At 50.6% G+C, this 24380-nt stretch overlaps 2 protein-coding genes across 3 annotated transcripts; one reads left to right on the forward strand and one right to left on the reverse strand.

Moving 5' to 3' along the window:
• Positions 1-2101: 2101 nt before the first annotated feature.
• On the reverse strand, positions 2102-18944 carry LRRC74B (leucine rich repeat containing 74B). Its single transcript, XM_045459266.1, has 11 exons — positions 18880-18944; positions 18476-18674; positions 18225-18321; positions 16698-16840; positions 16128-16260; positions 14996-15202; positions 9508-9617; positions 8405-8520; positions 7562-7640; positions 5701-5796; positions 2102-2446 (listed from the first exon to the last, which is right to left on the reverse strand). Exons 1-11 carry the CDS (start codon positions 18942-18944, stop codon positions 2297-2299), a joined length of 1395 nt encoding a protein of 464 aa, XP_045315222.1. The 3' UTR covers positions 2102-2296.
• Positions 18945-19299: 355 nt separating this feature from the next.
• P2RX6 (purinergic receptor P2X 6) lies at positions 19300-22287 on the forward strand. 2 transcript variants are annotated; one of them, XM_045458054.1, is made up of 3 exons: positions 19300-19688; positions 20476-20626; positions 21954-22287. In XM_045458054.1, exons 1-3 carry the CDS (start codon positions 19633-19635, stop codon positions 22224-22226), a joined length of 480 nt encoding a protein of 159 aa, XP_045314010.1. In that variant the 5' UTR covers positions 19300-19632; the 3' UTR covers positions 22227-22287. The 2 variants fall into 2 exon arrangements, with proteins under 2 accessions (XP_045314010.1, XP_045314009.1); XM_045458053.1 differs by having other exon boundaries at positions 19310-19766.
• The last annotated feature ends 2093 nt before the right edge of the window (positions 22288-24380 follow it).

Genomic DNA, 24380 nt, shown 5'->3' on the forward strand with positions numbered 1-24380 from the left:
GGTGTACAATCCACTGGTTTCCAGTATATTCACAGAGTTGTGCAACTATCACCACAATCCATTTGAAAAGTTAGAGTAGGTGACTTATTTGTTTAAGTTTATTTATTTATTTATTTATTTAGAGAGAGAGAGCATGAGTGGTGGAGGGGTGGAGAGAGAGAGACAGAGAGAGAGAGAGAGAGAGAGAGAGAATCACAAGCAGGCTTCACACTGTAAGCGGGGAGCCTGAAGCAGGGCTCAAACCCACAAACCGTGAGATCAGGACCTGAGCCAAAATCAAGAGTTGGATGCATAACCGACTGAGCCACCCAGGCGCCCCATCACGATTCATTTTAGAACATTTTTATCATCTCCAAAAAAACCCATGCTCTTTTGCTGCCAACCTCCAGTCCCTCCCATCAACCTAGTCCTAGGCAACTTCTTTTAAATTTTATTTTAGAGAGAGAGAGAGAGAGGGAGAGAGAGCAGGAGCAGAGCAAGTGAGTGAGAGAATCCCAAGAAGGCTCCATGCTGAGCATGGAGACACAGGACACAGGACTCAATCCCCTGGGATCACAATCAGCTGAAATCAAGAGTCAGATGTTCGACCCACTGAGCCACACAGGCGCCCCAGCCCTAGGCAACTTCTAATCTACTTTCTGTCTTGGTAGATTTACCTATTCTGGACATTTCCTATAAACAGAATCATACAATATGTGGTCTTTTGTGAATGGCTTCTTTCACAGCACCATGTTTTCAAGGTTCATTCATGTTGTGGCATGACACATTCCTCCTGTTACATGATACATTCCTGTGGTAGCATGATCCTTCACTCCTGTTTCTTGCAAACAGCTTTATTGAGATACAGTTCACATACTCTACAATTCATCTATTTAAAATGCCCAATTACTTTTGGTATATTCACAGAGTTGTGCAGCCATTACCACAAGCAAGTTTAGAATGCTATCATCACCTCAAATTTCATTTCTTTTTATGGCCAAATAATATTCCATTGTATGGGCATACCATTTTTATTTTATTTTTTAATGTTTATTTTATTCATTTTGAGAGAAAGAAAGAGCAAGGGAGAGAGGGAGAGAGAGACTCTGAGGCAGGCTCTGCTCCACCAATGCACAGCACAGAGCCTGATGCAGGGCTCCATCCCAAGGTTTGTGAGCTCATGACCTAAGCCGAAATCAAAAGGCAGTTGCTCAACTGACTGAGCCACCCAGGTGCCCCTATACCATCTTTTATTTACCCATTCATCAGTTGGTGGACATTTGTACTTTGTGGATATTATGAATAAAGCTGCTGTGAACACATGTTTTCATTTCTCTATGACACGAATTGCTGGGTCTGTGATAAACTACAGGTTCAACCTTTTAAGGAATTGCCAGACAAACCATGTGATTTTTTTTCAATCCTGATTTTCTCACTTAACATTAATCATGTGCTTTTTCATAAACTGTTAACGTGTTCAATGTTCTTTGAACGCTTGGCTTTTAATGTTTGCAGAGTTCCAATTCTTAGTTAACCAGTCCCCTGTTATTGGGCATCTAGATTATTTCCAATTTTCATATTATAAACAGCCTTTCAGTGAGCATTTTTGGGCATCAATATTTTTTTGTGAAACTTTTAAAAATATTTATTTATTTTTGTTTGAGAGAGAGAGAGAGAGCACGAGTGAGGGAGGAGCAGAGAGGGAGGGAGACACAGAATCTGAAGCAGGCTCCAGGCTCTGAGCTTTTAGCACAGAGCCCGATGCGGGGCTCAAACTCATGAACCTACTGAGCCACTCAGGCACCCCTGGACATCAATATTTTTATGCATCTCTGGTTATTTCTGAAGAGCAGATTAGTCAGACCATTGAATCAAAGGACATAGGCAGTTTTAAGGCTCTTGGTACATAAAACCTTCCAAAAACCTTGTGTCAGTTTGCGCTCTGGCAAGTTGAGTTTGGGAATGCCAGTCACACACCACCTTGTATTTTCATGGTCTCTTGAAGTCACCAAGGCAGGAACTTTGGAGATCTTTGACCCCATACCCAGCTCAACATGTAGCACAGAGCACAAGTACATGTTACGGAAATTAGTGTGAGCAAAGGAAGGCCCACCCTCTGCATTAACAGAGGCCATGGGATGGAGAGGAGGGTACAAGTGTCTGAGTCATCATGAAGACAGGCTCCACAGGACTTACCACCCAGCTGACATGGGGACTCACTGCAGACTCAAGTGGTAATAAAGCATCCTGAGGCCAAGAACTCTCCACATGGAAGTTGAAGCGGCCAATGTGAGAAGAAGCCACATACCGCAGTCACTTAGGGACAGACGCCAGTAGGGACGGGGTGTAGACTGGAGGCAAGTCTTTTGTACTCCACTCTGTGGGCAGCAGTCTTGATATAAAGTGCTGGAAGAATTGCCTTCACTGAGATAGCGAGGTCATCAAACTCTCTGTCCACTTGGATATCCTGAGGAGAAACCCATTACAAGGCAATACATTACCACCTTCTGAGAACTTTGCTGGTTTTTGCTGGTACACACAAGGTTTTGGAGAAAATCCTTAGGGCAGCTTCTCTCCTATGGATGACAATGTCATTAGTCCCCAAACTATGGAAATAGGGAAGGGAAGGGCTCCGGGGAGCTCCTCGGAGTCTGTGATTTCTTGACCTGCAGGTTGGTTGCATAGGTCTGTGCTGTTTGTGGAAATTCACACCCCAATCCATGTGTACCTTTCAGCATAAACGTTATTCCTCAATAACAAATGAAAAGGCACGGGGAGTGAGGGGAAGGATACTAGCACCAATAGTGTCTTTCTCTACATAGGCCTTTTCTGTGGGGTCTGCTATCTCATCCCATCTTCACAATGACTCTGGGTGGGAGATTTTAGCCTCATTTCACAGAAGGACCAGGCTGAGCCCTGGGAATGGTTTTACACGAACTGTAAGGATTTAGAAGTATTTCCCTTACAGTGATTTATTTTTGAGAGACAGAGAGACAGAGCACAAGCAGGGGACGGGCAGAGAGAGAAGGAGACATGGAATCCGAAGCAGGCTCCAGGCTCTGAGCTGTCAGCCCAGAGCCCGACACCGGGCTCGAACTCACAAACCGTGAGATCATGACCTGAGCCGAAGTCGGACGCTCAACCAGCTGAGCCACTCAGGTGCCCCGAAGTATTTCCCTTAAAACTGAGAAGATCTAGGCTAGGGAGATTAGACTAATAACAGTCAAGGAATAGGAAAACGGAACATTGCATCTAGACAGGTGTTGCTCTCCAATTCAGAAGATCCCATGTTGATGGACTCAGGATTTGGTCCCAGGCCTGATTCCAAAGTCTGTGGTGTTTCTGTTATGCTAAAAGCTTCTGTTAATAACCATACATTATATTGAATAAGCATGTATTTTTGCAGAAGTTTCATATATAATTCCTTTTTTTTTTTTTTTTTAATGATGGAATCCAGTGCTGACAGGAATTCTCAGAGCAAGCGGAACATGGTCAAGGCATGCTACTCTCTGGCTTTGGAGCTGTAGAAACTGGGCAGGCAGAAGGAAGCAATAAGCAATAAGAAGAAGGAAGCATCAGTTGTCCCAGGCCTGAAGGATTGGAACTGTAAAAACGTCTCTGGAAAGACTTTGACACAAATCTGGTTTTAAATAAATGAGGGTTAGAATAAGCAGTGATTTGTGACTAGACTTCAGTTTAATAACTTGTGTTTGGGGATTCTCTTCTTAATGTTTAACTGCTTATATAATTTTCTCTCTATATTTTTAAGTTTATTTATTTTGAGAGAGAGAGAGCGAGCGAGCAGCGGAGGGGAACACAGAGGGACAGAGAGAGAATCCCAAGCAGGCTCCCTCCTTTCAGTGCAGAGACCAACATGGGGCTTGATCTCATGAACCATGAGATCATGACCTGGGCCAAAAGCAAGAGTCAGACACTTAACCAACTGAGCCGCCCAGGTGCCCTGAATTTTCTATATTAAAAAGGCACAATTGAGATGCCTCGGTGGCTCAGATGGTTGAGCATTTGACTATTTTTTTTTTTTCAACGTTTATTTATTTTTGGGACAGAGACAGACAGAGCATGAACGGGGGAGGGTCAGAGAGAGAGGGAGACACAGAATCAGAAACAGGCTCCAGGCTCTGAGCCATCAGCCCAGAGCCCGACGCGGGGCTCGAACTCACGGACCGTGAGATCATGACCTGAGCCGAAGTCGGACGCTCAACCAGCTGAGCCACTCAGGTGCCCCGAAGTATTTCCCTTAAAACTGAGAAGATCTAGGCTAGGGAGATTAGACTAATATCAGTCAAGGAATAGGAAAACGGAACATTGCATCTAGACAGGTGTTGCTCTCCAATTCAGAAGATCCCATGTTGATGGACTCAGGATTTGGTCCCAGGCCTGATTCCAAAGTCTGTGGTGTTTCTGTTATGCTAAAAGCTTCTGTTAATAACCATACATTATATTGAATAAGCATGTATTTTTGCAGAAGTTTCATATATAATTCCTTTTTTTTTTTTTAATGATGGAATCCAGTGCTGACAGGAATTCTCAGAGCAAGCGGAACATGGTCAAGGCATGCTACTCTCTGGCTTTGGAGCTGTAGAAACTGGGCAGGCAGAAGGAAGCAATAAGCAATAAGAAGAAGGAAGCATCAGTTGTCCCAGGCCTGAAGGATTGGAACTGTAAAAACGTCTCTGGAAAGACTTTGACACAAATCTGGTTTTAAATAAATGAGGGTTAGAATAAGCAGTGATTTGTGACTAGACTTCAGTTTAATAACTTGTGTTTGGGGATTCTCTTCTTAATGTTTAACTGCTTATATAATTTTCTCTCTATATTTTTAAGTTTATTTATTTTGAGAGAGAGAGAGCGAGCGAGCAGCGGAGGGGAACACAGAGGGACAGAGAGAGAATCCCAAGCAGGCTCCCTCCTTTCAGTGCAGAGACCAACATGGGGCTTGATCTCATGAACCATGAGATCATGACCTGAGCCAAAAGCAAGAGTCAGACACTTAACCAACTGAGCCGCCCAGGTGCCCTGAATTTTCTATATTAAAAAGGCACAATTGAGATGCCTCGGTGGCTCAGATGGTTGAGCATTTGACTCTTGATTTCAGCTCAGGTCATGATCTCAGGGTCGTGGGATTGAGCCCTGCATCAGGCTCCATGCTTAGCATGGAGCCTGCCTAAGATTCTCTCTGTCTCTCTCTCTCTCTGTCTCTCTCTCTCTCTCTCTCTCTCTCTCATTCTCTCTCTCTCCCTTTGCCCCTCTCCCCTAAAAAAAAAAAAACAAAAAAAAAAACCCAACTGAATGAAAAGGAGTCTTAATCTCCCTCAAAGCCACACGAGTGAATCTTCCAGCAACAATATCCACCTGCAGGCAGAACAGGCCAGGGGGTGAGGTGGGTAAGTACTGAACCTTCAAATCCAAACGTCAGTGAACAGTGAGCTAAGTGTCCTCTGAGGCAATTCTCTCTCAGCCAATGAAGAACCCAGGCATGAGTCAGAGATGAGACCGCAACGGTATCCCCCAGTCAGGAGTGGAAATAAAGCCACAGTGGCATTGTGACCCTCCATTCAGGCCTGGGGTGGAACTCAGACTTAGCCACACTGAGTATCTGAGCAGGACATGCTGTTTCTCTAATCCCTACTTTCTTCCTCTAAATGAGAACTCGTGGGGCTGTTGGAAGGATCACAGATGAGATTTATGAAAAGCTCTTACAGAGAAATCCAGCAGTTCTAGGGCGGACCCTGGATTATCCCGGACAGACTTTAGAACTCCAAAGCAGCCTTCGCCTCGCATGGGATTCCTGGACATCTGAGAAACACACACACAATTGAGAAAAACTGAGCCCAGGGAAGCTGGAGGTGGAGCAAGTCAAAAGGGAGGGAAGGATTCTTCATCTCTGATGACAAGTGCCTCAGGACAGCCCCACTGTCTCAGCTCAGAATTTGTCTCCACTGACAAAACACCCTGGGTGAGGCGGTGAGGCTGGGGAAGAGGGGAAGGGAGTATGCACTGGCTGAGCGCCCAGCATATGCCCAAATCTGTGCCAGATGCCAAAGATACGGACACACAAGGCACAGCTCTGCCTTTAAGGAATTCACCCATCACGGGGAGGAGAGGAAAAGGAAACATCATGAAAATGCAGTGTGATAAGTGCAATGAGAGTGTACATCAACTCTTCTGGGGAGGTGAAGTTTACGCACCCGCACTGAGCTTTACGGGTGAGGCGGGCAGAGCTGGGTATTTCAGCAAGAGCAGGAGGAGCAAAACAAAGGGGAGAAATTGCATCATGTGCAGAAAATTCAGAGCAGCTTGGGGTGAGCGAATGAGCTTCAGCGGTGGAAGGCAGAGGGGCTGTGGCAGAGCCCAGAGCCCAATGTGCGGTGAATGCCATACTACTAACCTTGGATTTATCCAGAGGGGAGCCGTTGACAGGTTTAAAGCAAGGAGGGGACGGGGGCATGTTTCTGCTTTAGAAAGATCAACTGGCAGGTGAGAAGGAAGGACGAGAGATGGGAAACTCACAGGTCAACGGAACTTGAGGGGAAGTGAGAAGGAAAAGCAGGCAGCCCCAGCACCCTGCAGGAAGTAAGATGAAGGTTGGAAGGCAAGGAAAAGAGAGGGAGGAGTGAGCACTGGGCGCCTACTTCTGACTCAGTGAGGATCCCCCCTTCCCCCACCACAAGAGGCAGCCCTTAGAGAGAGAGGATGCCTTCGGGTTGTGATTTATGCCCATGGGACATCTAGGGGATGGTCCAGCAGGTGGCTGTAAATGGGGATCCAGAGCTTAAGAGAGGTCTGGGCTGCAGGGGGGGAGCGTGGATGGGACTGCTTCAGGGGGCTCTTCTTCTTCTTCTTCTTCTTCTTTTTAATGTTTATTAGAGAGAGAGAGAGAGCGCGCATGAGCAGGGGAGGCACAGAGAGAGGAGACAGAAGATCTAAAGTGGGCTCTGCACTGACAGTAGAGACTGATGCGGGGCTTGAACTCATGAACCATGAGATCATGACCTGAGCCGAAGTCTGATGCTTAACTGACTGAGCCATCCAGACGCCCACAGGAGGCTCTTCTGCCAGTTGATGGAGCTGAGAGCCAGGCAGGGCTGGATACCCCCCAGGACCTGTCCTCTGAGCACAGTGGCCCTCTTGGGCTTCACCTTCCATTGCGCCCTCCCTTTTCCTACTCGACTGGCAATGCTGAAGAAAGGGAAACCCCATCTGTCACACAAGGCCTCAAGTAGGTCTGAGCATAGCCAACGGTACACCTGGGCTGACCCAGTGAGCTGAGAAGGAGCAAGGACAGTCGGGAGGTGGAGGTGACACTGCTGGGGGTTGGGGGGAGAAGGATGGATGAGGGAGGAGTCGGAAGAAGTGCCGGGGTCAGGTCAGAGGTGGGTGAGGGAATGGCAAGGGAAAGAAGTGGTCATAGGAGGCAGCCAGGAGGTCCCCTCCCTCATCTGGGCTCTAGAAATTCATACCCTGCTGCCACTGGAGTGGGGAGATGAGGCAGGGGAGGGATCTGTGTGGACACATACAGGCAGGTCTATGCTGGGGCCTGGCCCATCAGGCTAGCACTCACAACAAGCATCCTCAGTGTCTGGTTGACCCGGAGGCCCAGGCCCAGGCTCAGGGCTCCCACTGCAGAGATGCGGTTGTTGCTGCAACAGGAAGACATATGCATTTTGCTACCTTCCGAGCAGCTGTGTAGAGCCAGATGGTCCCAGGGTCCAAGCTGGTGTTGCTGGTGCATCCACCTGCTTGGGCTTCATGTTCCAGCCTCCACTGATGTCCCAGGGACCCTGGGCAGGTCAGTATGTAAAAGCTGGATAACAACCCTGGTTCCCAGTGTTGAGGGAGATCACTCAGCAAGCACACCTGGAGCATCCCTCCCCTACTTTCCCCTCCCTTACCCCCCCCCCCCCAACGACCCTGGGATCATGACCTGAGCCAAAATTGAGTTGGACACTCAAACAACTGAGCCACCCAGGCACCCCTCCTCCCCTTTTTAAGTGAAGATGTTTTACATATATCTTTTCACTAGCAGCCCCCACCTATCCGTCAGGAATTATGAGCTCCAAGGTACAAGTGCTGAACTTGAGGGGCACCCGGCTGGCTCAGTCGATAGAGCCCGTGACTCTTGATCTTGGGGTCATGAGTTTGAACTCTTATAGGGTGTAGAGATTACTTAAATAATTTTTTTTTTCAAACTTAAAAAAAAAAAAAAAACAACCCGGTGATAAACTTGAGTGAGAAGGAGGGAGTTGGGTGCTCTTGGATTGTGTCTCAAGCCCCATCGTGGGTAAACTGTGGTAGGCTTGGGAGTTGCTAAGGTGGTAAACAGCAACAGGATCAGGGAGTCCCTGGTCCCTCAGGTGGCTATGGATCTGGAGACTGTGACACAGGGCCACCCTGTGTGCCTCACCTCATGTTGAGCTCTTCCAACACATTGTTGGTCTTAAGTGCCTCACCCACTGCAGATGCTCCAGGATCTCCAAAGCCATTGTATGAGATGTCCAGGACTCTCAGGAAGATGTTTGCCTAGAATGCAGAAGAGTGAAGCCAGGAGACCACCTGTGAAGTGGGGAAAGCCAGGGGTCACCGCCTCAGAGCCCGGGAGGCCCAGGGTGCAAAAAAGCACGGGCTGAGAGCACAAGGTCAGAGGTTCCTGGTAAGAGTCTTGTGGCTTGGATGACGGTGGCCGGGAGAACCAAATGACCGGAAGCACGGCACCAAGGGTGGTTGTGGGTGTGGATGATCCTCAGAGACTGAGAGGCCCACCGCTCAGCAGCAGACCCCAGGGACACAGTGGTCTGGTTCCATGACTGCTGGGGGCGGGGGGGGGGGCGAGGCTCAAGGGCAGGTCCTCTGAGGCACAGAGCAGAATGACAGAGGGACTCCGGTGAAGGGCTTTGGGGGGGCTGTGATGGGGAGAAGGGCAGGAGCTTGTGGGTGCACTGGGAGGACAGAGCCTGACCCACCACCCTGTGGGGCAGGATCCCCAGGTCAGCCCCTGAGGAGGGGGGCAAGGCAGCTGCTGCTGTTCCCTGAGGAGGGCCCCACAAAGCTAGCCAGCACCAGGGGCATCCTGGCAGGGGCTAGGAGCCACACATTCCCGAGGCTTATGAACCACAACATCGGAGGAAGCAGGTGGGATGTTTAAGACTATGTGCTGGGACGCAGGGTGCAGGGCTGTCATCTCAGGGAAGCATCTGCATGTGCCCATAGCAGGCATGTGTCACCAGACTGCACGATGTCCCCCACCAGCCATATGTCTGTAATAAATGGAGAAGGTGTGCAACATTGAACTGCAGACCCTTGAGTAAGTGACATGAGAGTGAGCACGGTATTTTGGAGTCACGAAATGGGGCTGGGACAATTAAAACCACCAAACAAAATATTCTTTAAGCTCTGCTTGAAGGATCCAAGGGTCATTTCTGAAGAGCTGCAAAGATAGGAAGCTGGCACCTGGGAGACTGTCCCCACAGGACAGGCCAGAGGGCAGATGGGTGACAGAGGTGTTCATACCTCCAGTGCCCTGGCAAAGGCTACAGCTCCTGGTCCTCGAAGGTGATTCCAGTTTATATTAAGCTCGGTGAGTCCAGTATTTTCTGCCAGGGCTGGTCCAAGCATCTCCCCTTCAGAAACACCAAGACAGGCCTTATTCACTCTGTTCTTTCCCTCAAAAAATAATACTGATGACCGCTGTGTGCCAGGGTCTCCGCTTGGCACAACAGTCACCAAGTTGAACCCTATATGGGCCTGCTCTGTCCTAAAAGAATTCACATTTAATGGGGGAGAAGCAGTTGACCCTTGAATAGCACAGGGGTTAGGGGTGCCAACCCCCGTGCAGCCAAAAATCTGCATATAACTTTGACCGTCCCCCCAAACCTCAACTACTAACAGCCTACTGCTATTGGATTTTAGAAAGAAGACTTTATCGAGAATGTAAAGTGTCGATTAACACATATTTTGTATGTTATACATATTATATGCTGTATTCTTACAATAAAGTAACCCGAAGAAAATATTATTATTATTTTTAAAAATTTGTTTAATGTTTATTTATTTTTGAGAGAGAGAGACAGAGCGTGAGCAGTGGAAGGACAGAGAGAGAGAGGGGGAGACACAGAATCAGAAGCAGGCTCCACGCTCTGAGCTGGCAACACAGAGCCCAACGCGGGGCTTAAACTCACAAACTGAGAGATCATGACCTGAGCTGAAGTCAGACGCTTAACCGACTGAGCCACCCAGGCACCCCAATATTATTATTACTTTTAAATGTTTATTTATTTTTGAGAGACACAGAGAGAGATCGGGGGAGGGGCAGAAAGAGAGGGAGACACAGAATCTGAAGCAGGCTCCAGGCTCTGAACGGTCAGCACCGAGCCCCACATGGGGCTTGAACTCGCAAACGGTGAGATCATGTGCCAAAGTCAGATGCTCAACCGACTGAGCCACCCAGGCGCCCCACCTGAAGAAAATATTAAGAAAATTATGTGGGGCACCTGGCTGGCTCAGTAGGTCGAACATCCAACTCTTGCTTTTGGCTCAGGTCATGACCTCATGGTTTGTGAGATCAAGCCCAGTGTCAGGCTCTGTGCTGACAGTATGGAGCCTGCTTGGGATTCTCTCTCTCCCCACTCTCTGCCCCTCCCCCGCTTACGCACGTGCTTGCTCTCTCTCTCTCTCAAAATAAATAAATAAAACTTAAAAAAAAGAAGGAAAATCATAAGAGGAAATACACTTATAATACTAGACTGTATTTATAAAAACAAAAAATTGTGTATAAGTGGACCCACGCAGTCAAACCCATGTTGTTCAAATGTAAATACAACTTAATGGGATGTGAGTTACTATAGACTACAAATGGGGATGTGTGGGAACAGCGTGGGGACTTACTCGCTTTTGAGGAGGGTCAGGAAAGTGAGGAAAAAGGAGATAATCTTGAAGACTGAGGGACTCACCAGGTGTGTGTGCATGCACAGTGGAGAACAGACATGGGAAAGAGCAAATGTGTAGAGGCATGTGGGAGCATAGAGCACCTGAGGAAATTCCCACAGGCCTGGTGGGTGGGGGGAAGCCAGTGAAATGAGGTAGCAATGATGGACACTGGAAAGATACTGAGAGGCCATCAATGCTGGACCAAGACTTTTGGGCACAAACCGATTAGTAGGCAGGGAGGGCTTTAAGAAATGACAAGGCTGGGCTCCTTAGTGGCAGGTGTAGGGTATGGACTGGGGTAGGCAGGGGCAGGGTTAGAACCCAGGACACCAGTTGGAAGGCTTGTGCCATAGTCTATAGGCAAAAGGTGATGAGGCTGGTGCAGCTGTGTGCAAAGGAGACACTTGTGGTGGAGAAAGGAAAGAGGGAGCAGTGCAGGGTAAGAAACCCCGAGAGATTTTTAGCTTATAAAATGCAGAGAAGCCCCAGCCACCCATCATGCTCTCCACTCTGTCAGCATTCAGCCAGTCTGACCTGCTCCCATGCCTCTGGGCTGTCCCCCTGTGTAGAACTGTTGACCCCCTTCTTCACCTGGATAACAGCTCCTCGTCCTTCTAACCTGGGTTCATGACATCAGGAAGCCTTGCTTACCCAGCTGGGCTAGGCTGCCTCAGGCCCCAGGTCCACTATGCTTCTATCCTTCCAGGCTCTGATCTAATGACCTCTCTGCCTGGCCAGTCTTTCCCATCAGCCTAGGAGTCCCTCAAGGATCTGAATTTGACTCCTCTCCATGGTCTCAGCTCCTCCTCTTGCAGGTTTAGTGAGGCTAGTTTGAAGAAATGCACGGAAGAAAAACAGATGCACTAATTAAGCAGAACTAGCCTGCTTGGGGGGTGCCTGGCTGGCTCAGTCAGTAGAGCATGCAACTCTTGATCTAGGGGTTGTGAGTTCAAGCCCCACCTTAGGTGTAGAAGTTACTTAAACATGAGATATTTTTAAGTTTATTTATTTATTTTGAGAGAGGGAGAGAGTGAGCAGGGGAGGGGCAGAGAGAGAGAGGGAAAGAGAGAATTTGAAGCAGGCTCCACACTCTCAGCTCAGAGCCCTACTCAGGGGTCAATCCCACAAACCGTGAGATCATGACCTGTGCCAAAATCAAGAGTCAGAAGCACAACCTACTGAACCAACCATGAGCCCCAAAAATAAAATCTCAAAAAAAGAAAGAAAGAGAGAGGAGAGACAGAAAAGAAAAGAAAAGAAAAGAAAAGAAAGACAAGAAAGACAGAGACAGGAAGAAAGAAGAAAGAAAGAAAGAAAGAAAGAAAGAAAGAAAGAAAGAAAGAAAGAAAGAAAGAAGGAAAGGCAGAAAGAAAGGCAGAAAGAAAGACAGAAAGAAAGAGGGGCACCTGGGTGGCTCAGTCCAGTAAGCATCCAACTTCGGCTCAGGTCATGATCTCACAGTTGGTGGGTTCGAGCCCCGCATCGGGTTCTGTGCTGACCTTGCAGAGCCTGGAGCCTGCTTCTGTGTCTCCCTCTCTCTCTGCCCCTCCCCTGCTTGTGCTCTGTCTGTCTCTCAAAAATAAATAAAAATGTTAAAAGTTTTTAAAAGACAGAAAGAAAGAGAGAGAGAGAAAGAGAGAAAGAAAGAAAGAAAGAAAGAAAGAAAGAAAGAAAGAAAGAAAGAAAGAAAGAAAAAGAAAGAAAGCCAGCCAGCCTACTCCAGCAGGACCCACTGGAGCAAGATGCTTTGGCACTTTGGAGAGCTCCCTGCAAGGCTGCTAGGACTCCCAGTGATGCCTTCCTGAGCTAGGACTCTGGATTCCACACTTGCACTGGGTCTGACACGGCGGGTTCTCAGATACAGACACTTCTGGGGCTGAGAAGAGAGAGTGGTGGTCCGCACTTTGTAGGGAAACCCTTCTTTCTGAACAACTAGAGGGTGAGGAGATTCTCCAACATGCATGATTGGCCTCTTGAAATTCCCATACTTGGTCTTCATGACCTCTGTAGCCAACTCTGAGGCAGGGGCTACCTTCGCCATGGGTCAGATCGGGAGATTGAGACCTAAGCTCTTCACCCCTCAAGGGAGTTGAGATCCCCACAGATCCCCATTTAGGGAAACAAAATGGTCCTGCTGAGTTTGTCCTTTTCCAAGATGAAGACCTCCGTACTCCATATTTGTGCAGGCTTCACAGAGCTTTAGCTTCCGGCCCCTACTATCCTGGCTGTCTCTCTGGTGCTTACCTTTTCACTGTGAAGACCTGGGAGACATCTATACTTAGTTTTTTGGAAGTCTGAAATAAACTTCTCTCCCTGTTTTCAAGTTTATTTATTCATTTTTGACAGAGAGAGAGAGAGTAGGGGAGGGGCAGAGAGAGAGAGAGAGAGAGAGAGAGACAGAAGATCTGAAGTGGGCTCTGTGCTGACAGCAGAGAGTCCAATGCAAGGCTTGAACTCACAAACCACGAGATCATGACCTGAGGTGAAGTCAGACACTTAACTGACTGATCCACCCAAGCAGCCCTGAACTTCTCTTTTAATTTCACAGACTTCTCATGATAATTCTCTTAGAAGGGAGGCACCTGGGTGGCTTCGTCAGTTAAAGCGACTGACTTCAGCTCAGGTCATGATCTCACAGTTTGTGGATTCGAGCCCCATATTGGGCTCTGTGCTGACAGCTCAGAGCCTGGAGCCTGCTTCAGATCCTGTGTCTCCTCTCTGTCTCTCCCTCTGTCTTTCTGTCTCTCTCCCGACACCACCCCCCACCCTTGTGTTCTCTCTCTCTCTCTCTCTCTCTCTCTCAAAAAAAAAAAAAAAAAAAGATAATTTTCTTAGAAGGTAAATGGCTCTCTGGCAGTTAAATTCTAAGGCTGATTCTCAAAGGCCAAGGCTGGTACCATTCCTACCCTAAGCAGCTTGAGACAGAAAAGTGATTCCCAAACTTTCTTGATCAGATAAATCTCCTGGGGTACCCATTAAAATGTAGATGCATGGGCATCCCCCCACCAAGATTCTGGTTCAGCAGGCCCAGGGCCCAGGAATTTGTATTCCTAACCCAGGGTCCTGAGTGATTCCTGTAACTGACTGGAGTGCTTGAGGACAGACAGGTAGAAGTGCATGCTCCTGGCAAAGCTGATAGCCTGTGCAAAGGCCCCGGGACATGAAAGCGGTGAGATCAAGAAATCCCATCAAAGTGGATGTACTGTGAAGACGGTACTTGAAATAAAATCTTCATGCCTTTTGCCAAGATTTGTAGGCCTGAAGCTCTCCACTGCCTCTTCAACTCACAGCTTGGCCCCTCTCTCCTGGCTCACTAGCCCAGTCACACCGGTGTCTATCAGTCTGGGAAATAAGCCTGCATGTTTACTGTTCCTCTGCTTTATTTTTTTTTAATGTTTATTTATTTTTGAGAGAGAGAGAGAGAGAGAGAGAGAGAGAGAGAGTACAACTGGGGGGAAGGGCAGAGAGAGAGGGAGACAGAACCCAAAGCAAGCTCCAGGCTCTGAGCTGTCAGCACAGAGCCCGACGTGGGGCTCGAACTCACGAACTGTGAGATCATGACCTGAGCCGAAGTCGGCCGCTTAACCGACTGAGCCACCCAGGCGTCCCTGTTCCTCTGCTTTAAATGCTCTCTCTCTCTCTGGTCTTGCTATTGCTGATTCCTTCCCACCCTGCGCATTTCAGCTTAAATGTCATCTCACAGAGCCCTCCCCAACCACCTCTCTATAGCATTCTTCTCTAAAATCATTCCTTTTGTTTATCTTGTGGCACCAATAATTGTAGAGAATTATCTAGTTAACGTGTGTTCCTTGAGGCCAGGGACTTTGTTTTGTTCACAACTGGGTCCCTAGTGGCTAAATTAGCACCCAGCACATGCAGCAGCAGGCCATGACTTCCGTGGAATGGATTAAGGGTTCTGTGTGGAAGGACAGGGAGAGGGGTAGGCTAAAGTGGAACATGGGAAATGGGAGCCAGAGTATGAATGTTCAGAATGGTCCTGCCAACCTTCACCCACCCCTGCCCCAGGAAGATAGGCTCAAGTGCCCCCATGGTGACCCTGGTCAGATGTTACCTGCTTGGTCATTCAGCTGGTTATAGCTCAAGTCCAGGGATTTCAGGCCTGTGTGGGCCAGCAGGAGTTCAGCAAGGTACGGGGCTGCCTGCTCGTCTAGGCCATTTCCTGCCAGCTGTATCTTCTGCATGGTTGGGTTCACCATGAGGGCAGCACAGACAGCCTGGGCTCCCACTGCTCCCAGCTGGTTCTCCGACAGGTCCACATCTAGGGGTCAGCACCACTTCTCAATCAGTGGGATCCGAAGCCCGGCACCACCCTCTTCCGCCTTCCTCTATCCCCCAAACCTCCAGACCTGAGGCAGCAGAAGGGGCTTTGCAGCTGGACCATCCTGGGTCGCATGGTGACTCTGCCACTCACCAGCGGCATCTCCCCAGGCCCCCAGGCAGCTTCTCTGATGCCCACACCCACCCCACGCATCCACAAGCTTCTTTGTCAAGGGGTTAAAACCGCCTACTTCGTGGTGCTGTGCAGGATGCCTGTGATGGAGATCCAGTCACCCTGTTGATGATTCATGCCTGGCAGCGATATAATACATCCACAGAAGTCTTCACTGATGCATTTCTGGGAACTGGCAATGACGGCCCAGGTGGCCATGCTTGGAGCATGTCACATATGCAGTTTCATTTAATACTCAGTACAACTCCAAGGGCTAAGTAGTATTGTTGGGGCCATTTCACAGGTTGAAAAGTAAGGCTCAGCAAGGGTGAATGGCTTGCCCAGGGTCATCCCTGGTAGAAGGTGGCTCATCGGTGGTAGAGGTGGCTTGCATCCAGCCCCACTTCATTCCCACCCAGCCCTCCACCCTCTCACACTGTCCACCCCTTGGCTCTCCGTTGGAGGACCCTTTCACCCTGCATTTAGGCAATGGGAGGCCACCATATGGAGGGGGAGGTGCTGACCAGCCAAGCAGGAGAGTGGGGAGTAGGCAATCAGGAGAGGAGTAGCATCCAGCATTGGGGGCACCACAGAGATTCTAACTCCACCCCCATCAGCCCCACCCTGTGTTAAGACCCCTGTACCAGCAACACCAACAGGCCCCAAGTGAGAAGGCCCAGCTATGGGGGGAGCCCACACCCCTCAGGAAAGGGAGGACTCAAATGTGCCCACCAGCCCCAAACTCAGCACTTACCACAAATGCTGCTGCTTTTGCTTAGGGCACCTGCCAGGGCCTCTGCACCGGCCTCACAGAGCCCATTGTCTCGAAGGTCCAGCCGCTTGACATAGGGATTGGAGTTCAGTGCGAAAGCCAGAGCCCGGGCACCCTTGGACAAAGAGGGGCCTGAGGGGCCTGGTCTTTCCTAGGGGCGAAGGCCTCAGACACAGCTAGCCACTACCCTGGCTTGTTTCCAGGGCTCAGCCCACCTGGTGCCCTCCAACTGGAAGGCTCTCTCTTTCCCACATGCCCAGGGGACACCTGCTTCTCTTCTAGGCTTCACCCAGATCTCACTTCCTGGAGCCTTCCCTGACTGCCCCCCCCCCCCCAGCAGGTTAGAGGTCCCCTGCAGGCCCCTCAACCCTTACACTGAATTCTGTCATAGCCTCGATCCTACCTGTCACCCAGATACAGGGGATGGGACATGCCTGGCACATAGCAAAGTTGGGGAGTGTGCAGTATGGGTTCAAGAAGGGGCCACTCCATGGCTGCTGCCTCTGAGGTCCTTTTACTCCAAGCCTGGCCCCGGGGTTTCCCCAAGGTTACCTGGGGCCCCAGGCCACGGTGCCGCAGGTTCAGCTCTGGGGCGCTCCCTTGGCGCAGAAAGCAGGAGGCGGGCACAACTCTATGGGCCTGGCAAGACCTCAGGTAGAGGGTGTCCTTGACCAGTTCTCCAGGCCCATGGATGCCTGATAGGAGACAGGGAGATGATGAATGCAGATCCCTCTCTACACACAGTAGCCTCCTCCCCCCACCCTCTGTCACCATCCAGTCTGTGTTTCCCTCTAGAAGCATTTCTTCCTCTGCTAGTAGAGACTGAGGCTCAGAGAAAGCAAATCCTTTCCCTAAAGTCACGCAGAAAGTAATAGCTAATCTGAGTAGAGCCAGGATCAGGACCCTGCCTGTCTGATGCCAAAGTGCATGCTATGTGTTTTCCACTGGGTTGCAGAACACGTATGTTTTGTGAACATTTTATGGGGGAAGAAACTGAAACAATTCTGTTTTATACATTCATTAGCTTAGTTGTTCCTGGGGGTTGGGAAAACCCAGCCCTGATCCCATTTCTGGGTAGGACACCCCCTCTTACACTGTTTGGTGGAGTTTTTGCATTTTAACATCACTTTGGGGGTGTTTTCTTCTTTTCTCTCTCTTTCTTTCTTTCTTTCTTTCTTTCTTTCTTTCTTTCTTTCTTTCTTTCTTTCTTTTAAAGTTCATTTATTTACTTTTAAGAGAGAGAGAGCAGCAGAGAGGCAAAGAGAGAGGGAAGAGAGAATCCCAAGCAGGCTCTACCCTGTCAGCTCAGAGCCTGACTTGGGGCTCAATCCCACAAACTGTGAGGTCATGACCTGAGCCGAAATCAAGAGTCCGAAGCTTAATAACCAACTGAGCCAGTCAGGCACCCCTCTTTTTTTTTTAAGATTTTATTTTTAAGTAATTTCTACACCCAAGATGGGACTCGAACTCACAACCCTAAGATCAAGAGTCCCCCACTCCACCTACTGAGCCAGCCAGGTGCCCCTGGAGGTGTTTTTTTTTTTTTGTTTTTTTTTTTTTCCTCCTTTCCTTTCCTTTCCTTTCTTAAGCTTATTACTTTCTTTTGAGATCTTTCTTTCTTTCTTTCTTTCTTTCTGAAGTTTATTTATTTATTTTGAGAGAGAGAGAGACAGTGTGAGTGGGGGAGGGGTAGAGAGGGAGGGAGAGAGTGAGAGAGAATCCCAAGCAGGCTCCACACTGTCAGCACAGCGCGTGATGCGGGCCTCAAGCTCAAACTCATGAAACCATGAGATCAGGACCTGAGCGGAAATCAAGAGTGGGACACTTAACTGACTTCGCCACCCAAGCGCCCCTGGAGGCGTCTTCTAAAGATGGAACTCCTGATGCCGCCAGGAGCATTGTGGGGAGGGCACAGGACTGGAGAGACCACAGGCTGTCCTGAAGGTGTCCCACGGAGGGGTGCGCTCCCTGCTGGACAGGGGTCCCCTGCCTACTTGGCCCCAGCCTGCCCTCTGCAACCCTGCGGGATAAGCTCCCAGTTGAGGAGAAAGGCCTGCCCCCATCCCTGCCCGGGAGCACCTTCCGTCTCCTGGTCGGAGTCTGAATCAACTTCCGAACGCTGTTCGGCCTCCGGAGCTCCCGCAAGATGCCCAGCGGCCGCCGCCTCGGCCGCCGCCTCGGCCGCCGCCGCCGCCGCCGCCGCCGCCGCCGCCGTCGCCGCCGCCGCCGCCTCCTCCTCCTCCTCCTCCTCGCCTTCATTCTCCCCAGGCCTCTTGTAGGGACGCCTCATAGCTACGCCCATTTCTCAGTGGCAGCAATGAGACGGAGACTGCACCGCACAGCAACTCGAGCCCTTCCCCGGGGATGTGGGCGGACCCTCCGTCTGCGCCGAAAATTGGATATGCCGTGCAGCGAACAGGCGTCCGCTGCAGCCAATAGGAACGCTCCCCTCCCGACAGCCGTCGTCTGGGCAACTCAGGTGTTGTGGGTTGCTGTAGAAACCGTCGCTGGCCTGGGTAGACCTTTAGCCTGCTGACAAGCTGAGCGGATGAGAGCGTGCTCCACGGTTTCAGCATCGGCCCCCCTTCCCCGCCTTCCACGGACTGGGGAACGTGGCTGACTCCAGAGTCTGTGCCTTAGTCCCTGCGCTCTGCGGGCGCACGGCACGAGAAAGCCTGGGGAGCCTTGCAAAGCCCCATCACCCTCCTCTCTGGAGCCAGAGTCACGCTCTCACCGTATGGCTGCCAGTTCTCTCTCATGCTCTGGCGTCTCATATGCTATTTCCTCCACCAGGGACATTCCTCTCCAAGTGTCCTTGTTGAACTTCAGAATCCGCAAGCGTCACTTCAGAGATCACTTTTTCCTGAAGTTTTTCTTCCTTTCTTTTTTTCTTTTATTAATTGTTTTGACGTTTACTTATTTTGGAGAGACAGAGAGAGACAGCGTGAGCAGGGCAGGGGCAGAGAAAGAGGGAGACACAGAATCTGAAGCAGGTTCCAGGCTCTGAGCTGTCAGCACAGAGCCCGACGCGGGGCCTGAACTCACAAACCGCAAGATCATGACCTGAGCCCAAGCCGGACGCTTAACCGACTAAGCCACCCAGGCGCCCCTTTCCTGAGGTTTTTCTTGACCCCTCCTCTGGGCTCCTGCAGTCCTCATGCTGCCCTCTCACAGTACCTATGACACTTGTCATTTCCTCCTCCTTCCCTCCCCCAAGGAAGTGAGGCCAGAGGGCAGGTTGCAGGGGCTGCTCCTCTCTGCCTGGCCCTGGGCCCCTGCAGAGGGAGAGGGTAGCAGGCCCTGGGCAGCTGGTGGTTGGGACTAAACCCAGGGCTGAGGGGTGGAAGCTGGAACCTGTCCCCAGTGGAAGTGTCCCTTTAATAGCTGCTGGCCCGCCGGCTTGGACGCCTGCTTTACCTCCTATTCAGCTGTGGCTGCAGCTGCTGTGCTGACTCATGTGCCCCAGCAGACAGCAGGAGCTGGAAGCATGGGCTCCCCGGGGGCCCTGGCGGGCTGGGGGCTTCTGGATTACAAAACGGAGAAGTATGTGATAACCAGGAACTGGCGGGTGGGCGCCCTGCAGAGGTTGCTGCAGCTCGGGGTCATGGCCTACGTGGTGGGGTAAGAGAATGGCTCCTGGGCCACACTGGCTGGAGGGATAATGACTCTTAGTCCTGGGCTGAGGGTTGAGGGTTTGACTCTTCAGGGGCTGAGCTGGTGGTAGCAGAGGGGAGCAGGTGGGAACAGGGGAGCAAGTAGGCAGAAGGGAGGATCTTTGTCTGTCTGGAGGTCAGTGGATACAAGAGCAAGCTGTATGCTTGTGTACTCCTTCCTGTGTGTCCACCTGCCTCCTCTCCTGTGCCTTGTTGCCAGGCCCATATTGAGCTCTGCACACAGAGCAAGATGGGCCCCCACCCATACCCAGGAGGCCCCTGGTGGGGTAGGAAGTAGCTCCTGATGTTTGGGAGAGCTGCAGCACTAAGGTCCCCGACAGAGACCACCAATTTTAGCTGGGTCGGGGGGGGGGGGGAGTCTTTAAGGAGGAGTTGGGCCTAGCCAGGACAGGAGGAGGATGTTGGCTGGTGAAGGAGGAGGTGACGGGCATCTCCAAGCCCATGGGTGCCATGAAAGACTGGCTCTCTGATCATGGTTGGAGCTTCTGATCTGTGCAGGGTGTTTGGGGTGGAAAATGAGGCTGGAGGGGAGCTAGGGGCCCTGAATCCTGGGTTGGGAGCCTGCAGGGTGTCTGAGGAGAGAGGCTGAGAGGGTGGGTCCCACTTGCTTACCATGGGCCAGGGACGTGCCACACTGCCCATCAATTCTTCCTAAGGTGGGCTCTCCTCGCCAAAAAAGGCTACCAGGAGCGAGACCTGGACCCCCAGATTTCCGTCATCACCAAACTCAAAGGGGTTTCTGTGACCCAGATCGAGGAGCTGGGGAACCGACTGTGGGATGTGGCAGACTTCGTGAAGCCACCACAGGTAGGTGCCGTGGTTCTGCTGCTAGGCAGTGACACCTCTGATACCACCCTTGCAGAGAATGTGTGTGAGAGAGGCATGTGATGCCAGAGCAGGGTGCTGGCACCGTCATAGGGCCGGGCTTGGGAAGAGCCTTACAGAGGAGTGGTGCCTGGATAGGGCTTTCTGGGATGTGTAAGGAGTGTCTAGGAGGACAAGGGGACAGACCAGGAAGCCAGGCCAGAGGAACAGCCTTTACAGAGGCTGTACTTAGAAGAGTGGAAAGTTTAGGAACTCAAGGCTTGAGCTTGAGGGTGGGGCAGGAGAAGCTTGGGGAACCAGGGCCTTGAGCTTCCTGAATGCTCCCCTCCCTGACCTGGGACACTCCTCCTCTGGCCCTCCCACGAGGCATTTCTGGCTCCTCCCTTTACCCAGATTGCCCACAGTCTCAGTTTCTACCTTTATCCTGCCAGTGCCAAAACTGTAACCCCAGTGACCGCCTGCCTCTAGCACGGCTGCCTCCTGGGTACACACCCACCATGTCCATAGAAAAATCACCTCCCTCTCCCAGTGTGGCCTCTCTTCATCCAATGAGGGCCAAAGCTGGACCTGTCCCTCCCTCTGACCATCCCATCTCCTAGTAGTTTTCACTGCTGCCTGTGTCGTACCTGTATGAGGCCGTGACCTTCTAGTGGGTAGTGGGTCCCCGGATGCACTCTACCCAGCAGCCAGCCTGAGCTGTCCTATATGTTATCAATCAGAGCTTGACAACCCTTGTTTCCACCCTGGGGAGACTTCCTTTCCGTCGTGGTGGCCACCGAGTCCCTCCAGATCCTGACCGCCGTCACACCTGCTGCCTTCTCTCTTTCCTGGGTGTGCATTGCCCCAAACTTTCAGAACTCACACACACGGCGCTTGGATGCCAGCCACCCTGCCTGTCCTTAGCCACCGTTTGCCCAGGCAGAGTTCACCGCCTGCTCCACTGGCCCCTGACCATGTGCGCAACGAGGGGCCCGCCTCCCGACTAGCCTGGGCAGGCTCCTGGTCCAACTCAGCTCCGGATCTTCAGTGCCTGGAAGCAGGAGGCAATTGGAAAATTCTGGTCGAAGGAATGAATACAAACATGGAAGATACACTTGTCTCAAAGAGGCAGCTGTGGGCTTAGAAAAGGCCAGAAACCCAGCTGGCCTCTCTTCTCTATTTCAACTTGCCTCACTGGAGGCGCTCTCCTGGGGCAGAGTTGATGACTTGATGGGGCCAGGACCCCTTTCCCCACAAGCCAAGCTGCCAGCTTCTGGCCTCTCTCTTTTGGAGAGGGAAGCAGAGACTGACTCTGACACTTGCTTTCTAGGGAGAGAATGTGTTCTTCTTGGTGACCAATTTTCTTGTGACGCCAGAACAAGTTCAGGACAGATGTCCAGAGGTAAGGTTGCTCAGGAGCTTCCCAGCGGGTTCCCAGTTCCTCTGCCAGACCTGGGTCACCAGCCATGTCCTCCTCTCGCCTTCCCAGGTAACTGAGGGCTTAGTATATATATGCTACTGTATCCCAGGCACTGAGCGAAAACCTTTTAGTGAATCATTCCATTTAGTCTTCACAAATACCTTGCCTGGTAGGAATCACTAATGATCCAGGAGCACCTGGGTGGCTCAGTCCGTTAAGCGTCCTACTTCGGCTCAGGTTATGATCTCACAGTTTGTGAGTCCGAGCCCCACGTCAGGCTCTGTGCTGACAGCTCAGAGCCTGGCGCCTGCTTCAGATCCTGTGTCTCCCTCTCTGCCTCTCCCCCGTTCACACTCTGCGTGTGTATGTCTCTCTCTCTCTCTCTCTCTCTCAAAAATAAATAAACATTTACAAAAAATTTTTAAAAAGGAATTACTATGATCCCATTTAAGATGAGAATCTCAGTAAGGTAGAGTCACATGTTCAAGGCCGCCCAGTCTCTGGTCCTCCAAGCAGTCTTCTGGAGTCTTCCACTGTAGCCCCCTGTGAGATATCCAGGCCCCTTCCCTTCCTGGTCCCACCTCTGGGCACCTTCCAGTTTGTCAGAACTGGGGATAAGACTCAGGTGAGCTCTAATAGAGCCCTTCCTCTCTTGCATGCACAGACTCTATTAATGTGTCCCAAGTCAGCTTCCATTTTTGTGGGCAAACACGAAAACACCAGCTTATGCTGACCTCAGGGTCACTTATGATCTCTGGGCATTAAAAAAAATTTTTTTAACGTTTTATTTATTTTTGAGAGAGAGAGAAAGACAGAGTGCGAGTGGGGGAGGGGCAGAGAGACAAGGAGACACAGAATCTGAAGCAGGCTCCAGGCTCTGAGCTGTCAGCACAGAGCCCGATGCGGGGCTTGAACTCACGGACCGCGAGTTCATGACCTGAGCTCCACTTAGACACTTAACCGACTGAGCCACTCAGGTGTCCCGGGCATTTTTTACAACTGTGGTCACACCAGAGTCGCTCATCCTATTCTTGTCTATTTCTCATCCAGAATTGCAGGTTTTCCACCTAAAATCTCCCCATTGTCCCTTGCCTAAGGGTGACCCATGGATCCAGCGTCTGTCACAGTGCACAGTGCTCTTCTCTCCAGTTATGGGTTTTTTTTCCCTCAAATTTGTGTGTGTGTGTGATAAAATACATGTAACATAAAATTTACCATCTTACCCATTAAAAAAATTTTTTTTTGTTTACTTTTGAGAGAGAGAGAGAGAGAGAGAGAGAGAGAGAGAGAGCAAGCAGGGGAGGGGCAGAGAGAGAGGGAAAGAGAGAGAGAGAATCCCAAACAGGCTCCATGCTGTCAGATCAGAGCCCAATGTAGGGCTTGAATTCAAACCTGGAGACCATGACCTGAGCTGAAACCGAGAGTCGGACACTTAACTGACTGAGCCACCCAGGTGCCCCGCATCTTACCCGTTTTTAAGTGTATGGTTCTCCAATTGTGGATTTTGTTTGAGCAGTTGGGACCCAGGACATAGCCTTGGAAGCCTACTTCCATGGTAACAGCTTCTTAAAATCACCTCTAACACGGGACACCTGGGTGGCTCAGTGGGTTAAGCATCGACGACTCTTGGTTTCGGCCCACATCATGATCTCACAGTTTGTAAGTTTGAGTCCTGCATTGGGCTCCATGCTGACAGTGAGGAGCCTGCTTGTGATTCTCTCTCTCCCTCTCTCTCTGCCCCTCCGCTGATTGCTCGCTCTCTCAAAGTAAATAAACTTAAACAAAAAATTTTTAAATCACATCTAACATTTAATTGCTTGCAGGGCTGGGGAGTAACTGTGTGGTCACCTGTCCCCTGTGTCCTGATGGTTGGTGCCACCACAGTTGCTGGAGGCATCACATGTCCTAGGTTGGCTCTGTCCGCAAAGGATGTGAAGCATGTGCACAAAGGATGTGCTTACACACGGCAAACATACACGATGTCCTTCATTTTCTAAATGCTCAGAAGACATCTGATTAGTGTTCAGGTTGTAGGCTGTCCTGAAAATTTCCTGAAGCCATCATTCTGCGTTTTCTGGATCCATGTGATTTGCGTCATGTCCCAGCTTCTAGGTCTTCCTATGAAACTACTGGAGCTGGGAAGCAATCAGATCTGACAACATGGCTTCTGGAGACTCACCAGAGATCCCGCCAGCTCTTCTCGGCGGTCCTGGTCATCCGGTCCTTCCCGACATATTGGCTGTGCTCCTTGGAGACTCACAGCCTTTAGCAAACGACTGCTGAGCCTCTTGGGGGCCAGGCCTGATGCTGGGCTTGCAAGACTCCACCCCCTTTTAT

The sequence above is a fragment of the Leopardus geoffroyi genome, chromosome D3, assembly GCF_018350155.1.
Source record: "Leopardus geoffroyi isolate Oge1 chromosome D3, O.geoffroyi_Oge1_pat1.0, whole genome shotgun sequence".
Lineage (NCBI taxonomy): Eukaryota > Metazoa > Chordata > Mammalia > Carnivora > Felidae > Leopardus > Leopardus geoffroyi.